The 5,534-nt window shown below is 53.2% G+C and overlaps 1 protein-coding gene across 1 annotated transcript; it reads left to right on the forward strand.

Moving 5' to 3' along the window:
- Positions 1-805: 805 nt before the first annotated feature.
- LOC123733659 (proline-rich extensin-like protein EPR1) lies at positions 806-4,647 on the forward strand. The gene is made up of 3 exons (XM_045712847.1): positions 806-888; positions 2,092-4,171; positions 4,633-4,647. Exons 1-3 carry the CDS (start codon positions 806-808, stop codon positions 4,645-4,647), a joined length of 2,178 nt encoding a protein of 725 aa, XP_045568803.1.
- Positions 4,648-5,534: the final 887 nt, after the last annotated feature.

Below are 5,534 nucleotides of genomic sequence, written 5' to 3' on the forward strand. Positions count from 1 at the left end.
GCCGAGGGAGATTGACAGTTCTTTTGTGTTTCTTCCATTTGCAAATAATCGCACCAACTGTTGTCACCTTCTCACCAAGCTTCTTGGCGATGGTCTTGTAGCCCATTCCAGCCTTGACATCCTTGGAGAGCTCTTTGGTCTTGACCATGGTGGAGAGTTTGGAATCTGATTGATTGATTGCTTCTGTGGACAGGTGTCTTTTTTACAAGTAACAAGCTGCGGTTTGGAGCACTCCCTTTAAAAGTGTGCTCCTAATCTCAGCTCGTTACCTGTATAAAAGACACCCGGGAGCCAGAAATCTTTCTGATTGAGAGGGGGTCAAATACTTATTTCCCTCATTAAAATGCTAATCAATTTATAACATTTCTGGCATGCGTTTTTCTGGATATTTTTGTTGTTATTCTGTCTCTCACTGTTCAAATAAACCTACCATTAAAATTCTAGACTGATCCTTTCTTTGTCATTGGGCAAACGTACAAAATCAGCAGGGGATCAAATACTTTTTCCCCCACTGTATGTCTGTGAATGTGTCGCGGCTTACTACAGCCCTCCATATGTCTGTGACTGTGTCACGGCTTACTACAGCCCTCCCTATGTCTGTGACTGTGTCACGGCTTACTACAGCCCTCCATATGTCTGTGACTGTGTCAAGGCTTACTACAGCCCTCCATATGTCTGTGACTGTGTCACGGATTACTACAGCCCTCCCTATGTCTGTGACTGTGTCACGGCGTAATACAGCCCTCCCTATGTCTGTGACTGTGTCACGGCTTACTACAGCCCTCCATATGTCTGTGACTGTGTCATGGCTTACTACAGCCCTCCATATGTCTGTGACTGTGTCATGGCTTACTACAGCCCTCCATATGTCTGTGACTGTGTCACGGCGTACTACAGCCCTCCATATGTCTGTGACTGTGTCACGGCTTACTAAAGCCCTCCCTATGTCTGTGACTGTGTCCGTGTGTGTATGAAACATTAGTAAGACATCAGAGAGTGAGAGTAGGGAACCTGTGACATGGCCTTCCCTTGGCCTCCTGGCCAGACAAACCTGACTCACTTAGTCCAACTTTACTGGGTTAGTCAATCTTTGCGTAGCCCTGACAAACCCTGGCGCCGTGTAGTTCTGCACGCGACTGTCTCTTACATGGTTTCCTCACTGTCATATGAAGCCTTTTGATGGGTCAGAGTGTCTGCTGGGTTTGATCCATGCGCTCTGATTGGCTGGGAGTTGGACTTGATCATCCCTGGTTTACAATAAGGGCACATTTCAATAATTTCATAATATTTATCATACTTTTTTACATTTACATACATTTGAATATGTTGGTATTGTTCAAATAACCCTTCTGGTATTATAATTGGTTTATATAGTGTAAAACTCCTGTTCTAAATGACACCATTGGTTACTGTATGTCTCCTGTAAGTGACTGTAGTGTAATGGAGGTGAAGGTTAAGGCTCTGATCCTGCCTACCTCACAGCCTTGGATGTGTAAACAGAGGGAATGTTGAATATGACGCAACGCTGGAAAAACAGGAAGCTCCAATGGCAAACGTGATTTTGGGAGTCAATCATTTCATCATGCTGATGTTGCTCCACCATTTCCTCCTCCAGGGAATTCCACCAAGCTGTAGAATAAACAGCGTTTACGCTCAAAGGGAACGGACGAGAGGCCGACATAGTATACTACTGTTGATGTTTACTCTACTATGACTGGGTAGATGGACAACCCCTTAACTCTCTCCATAACCTCCGCCTCACTCCTCTCAGACATCCCTCCCTCCATCCCCTCCCTCACGCCATCCTTCCATTCCTGCCTCAGAGTGCATGATTCCAGTAGGGCATCCTATCTGACCAACTGTCGTGGTAACCCTAACTCACCACCCCCCTACACACACCATCATTTCCTCCCTACCCCCTCTCCCCACATGCGTCAAAGAGCGAGTGAGCGTGTTGATGTTTTTTGGGAAAAAGAGAATAAACTAGTGACACATGGGGAGGATAGTCATTTTGCAATAAAGTGGCGTCTCTCACTCTCTCTTTCTCACAGTCAGTGATCACGGTTAATGTGCTGTTGTCTTCCGTCCAAGAGATATACAACAATTCACCCCCCCCCCTCCTACCCCCCTGCTCCCGCCCATTCACCCCCTCTCCTCCTCCAACTCCTACCCCCTGCTCCCGCCCATTCACCCCCTCTCCTCCTCCACTTCTTACCCCCCTGCTCCCGCCCATTCACCCCCCTCTCCTCCTCCACCTCCTACCCCCTGCTCCCACCCATTCACCCCCCTCTCCTCCTCCACTTCCTACCCTCCTGCTCCCGCCCATTCACCCCCCTCTCCTCCTCCACTTCCTACCCCCTGCTCCCGCCCATTCACCCCCTCTCCTCCTCCACCTCCCACCCCCCCTGCTCCCGCCCATTCACCCCCCTCTCCTCCTCCACTTCTTACCCCCCTGCTCCCGACCATTCACCCCCTCTTCTCCTCCATTTCTAACCCCCTGCTCCCGCCCATTCACCCCCCTCTCCTCCTCCTCCACTTCTTACCCCCTGCTCCCGCCCATTCACCACCCTCTCCTCCTCCATTTCTTACCCCCTGCTCCCGCCCATTCACCACCCTCTCCTCCTCCACCTCCTACCCTCCTGCTCCCGCCCATTCACCACCCTCTCCTCATCCACTTCTCACCCCCCTGCTCCCGCCCATTCACCACCCTCTCCTCCTCCACTTCTTACCCCCCTGCTCCCGCCCACTCACCCCCCTCTCCTCCTCCACTTCTTACCCCCCTGCTCCCGCCCACTCACCACCCTCTCCTCCTCCACTTCTTACCCCCTGCTCCCGCCCATTTACCCCCCTCTCCTCCTCCACCTCCTACCCCCCTGCTCCCACCCATTCACCACCCTCTCCTCCTCCACCTCCTACCCCCTGCTCCCGCCCATTCACCCCCTCTCCTCCTCCACCTCCTACCCCCCCTGCTCCCGCCCATTCACCCCCCTCTCCTCCTCCACCTCCTACCCCCATGCTCCCGCCCATTCACCCCCCTCTCCTCCTCCACCTCCTACCCCCCCTGCTCCCGCCCATTCACCACCCTCTCCTCCTCCACCTCCTACCCCCCTGCTCCCGACCATTCACCCCCTCTCCTCCTCCACCTCCTACCCCCTGCTCCCGCCCATTCACCACCCTCTCCTCCTCCACCTCCTACCCCCCTGCTCCCGCCCATTCACCCCCCTCTCCTCCTCCACCTCCTACCCCCCTGCTCCCGCCCATTCACCCCCCTCTCCTCCTCCACCTCCTACCCCCCTGCTCCCGCCCATTCACCCCCTCTCCTCCTCCACCTCCTACCCCTCTGCTTCCGCCCATTCACCCCCCCTCTCCTCCTCCACCTCCTACCCCCCTGCTCCCGCCCATTCACCCCCCTCTCCTCCTCCACCTCCTACCCCCCCTGCTCCCGCCCATTCACCACCCTCTCCTCCTCCACCTCCCACCCCCCTGCTCCCGACCATTCACCCCCCTCTCCTCCCCCACCTCCTACCCCCCCTGCTCCCGCCCATTCACCCCCTCTCCTCCTCCACCTCCTACCCCCCTGCTCCCGCCCATTCACCCCCCTCTCCTCCTCCACCTCCTACCCCCCCTGCTCCCGCCCATTCACCCCCTCTCCTCCTCCACCTCCTACCCCCTGCTCCCGCCCATTCATCCCCCTCTCCTCCTCCACCTCCTACCCCCCCTGCTCCCGCCCATTCACCCCCTCTCCTCCTCCACCTCCTACCCCCCTGCTCCCGCCCATTCACCCCCCTCTCCTCCTCCACCTCCTACCCCCTGCTCCCGCCCATTCACCCCCCTCTCCTCCTCCACCTCCTACCCCCCCTGCTCCCGCCCATTCACCACCCTCTCCTCCTCCACTTCCTACCCGCCTGCTCCCGCCCATTCACCACCCTCTCCTCCTCCACTTCCTACGCCCCTGCTCCCGCCCATTCACCCCCGTCACCTCCTCCACCTCCTACCCCCCTGCTCCCGACCATTCACCCCCTCTCCTCCTCCACCTCCTACCCCCTGCTCCTGCCCATTCACCCCCTCTCCTCCTCCACCTCCTACCCCCCCCTGCTCCCGCCCATTCACCCCCCTCTCCTCCTCCACCTCCTACCCCCCTGCTCCTGCCCATTCACCCCCGTCACCTTTGGCTAGTTTAGTTAGGAAAACTCCCCACGGATGTGATTTTCAAATTATGCATGTCAATTGCTCTCTTCCTTTCCATTTGTCTCTCTCTGCCTTCTACATGCAGATATGGCTGTGTTGGGTTGTCCTGTGTTGTGTTGGGTTGTCCTGTGTTGTGTTGGGTTGTCCTGTGTTGTGTTGTCTTATGTTGTCCTGTGTTGTTTTGTGTTGTGTTGTCCTGTGCTGTGTTGTGTTGTCCTGTATTGTGTTGTGTTGTCCTGTATTGTGTTGTCCTGTGTTGTGTTGTCCTTGATTGTCTTGTGTTGTCCTGTATTGTGTTGTCCTGTGTTGTCCTGTCCTTGATTGTCCTGTGTTGTCCTGTATTGTCCTGTGCTGTCCTGTATTGTGTTGTGTTGTCCTGTATTGTGTAGTCCTGTATTGTGTTTTGTTGTCCTGTATTGGGTTGTGTTGTCCTGTATTGTGTAGTCCTGTATTGTGTAGTCCTGTATTGTGTTTTGTTTTCCTGTATTGGGTTGTGTTGTCCTGTATTGTGTAGTCCTGTATTGGGTTGTGGTGTCCTGTATTGTGTTTTGTTGTCCTGTATTGTGTTGTGTTGTCCTGTATTGTGTTGTATTGTCCTGTATTGTGTTGTGTTGTCCTGTATTGTGTTTTGTTGTCCTGTATTGGGTTGTGTATTGTCCTGTATTGGGTTGTGTTGTCCTGTATTGTGTTTTGTTGTCCTGTATTGGGTTGTGTTGTCCTGTATTGAGTTGTGTTGTCCTGTATTGGGTTGTGTTGTCCTGTGTTGTGTTGTCCTGTATTGGGTTGTGTTGTCCTGTATTGGGTTGTGTTGTCCTGTATTGTGTTGTGTTGTCCTGTATTGGGTTGTGTTGTCCTGTATTGGGTTGTGTTGTCCTGTATTGAGTTGTGTTGTCCTGTGTTGTGTTGTCCTGTATTGGGTTGTGTTGCCCTGTATTGTGTTGTGTTGTCCTGTATTGGGTTGTGTTGTCCTGTATTGGGTTGTGTTGTCCTGTATTGGGTTGTGGTGTCCTGTATTGGGTTGTGTTGTCCTGTTGGTTGTGTTGTCCTGTATTGGGTTGTGTTGTCCTGTGTTGTGTTGTCCTGTATTGGGTTGTGTTGTCCTGTATTGGGTTGTGTTGTCCTGTATTGTGTTGTGTTGTCCTGTATTGGGTTGTGTTGTCCTGTATTGTGTTGTGTTGTCCTGTATTGGGTTGTGTTGTCCTGTATTGTGTTGTGTTGTCCTGTATTGGGTTGTGTTGTCCTGTATTGTGTTGTGTTGTCCTGTATTGGGTTGTGTTGTCCTGTATTGTGTTGTGTTGTCCTGTATTGGGTTGTGTTGTCCTGTATTGGGTTGTGTTGTCCTGTAT

Source organism: Salmo salar, chromosome ssa02 (assembly GCF_905237065.1).
Source record: "Salmo salar chromosome ssa02, Ssal_v3.1, whole genome shotgun sequence".
In the NCBI taxonomy this organism is placed as follows: domain Eukaryota; kingdom Metazoa; phylum Chordata; class Actinopteri; order Salmoniformes; family Salmonidae; genus Salmo; species Salmo salar.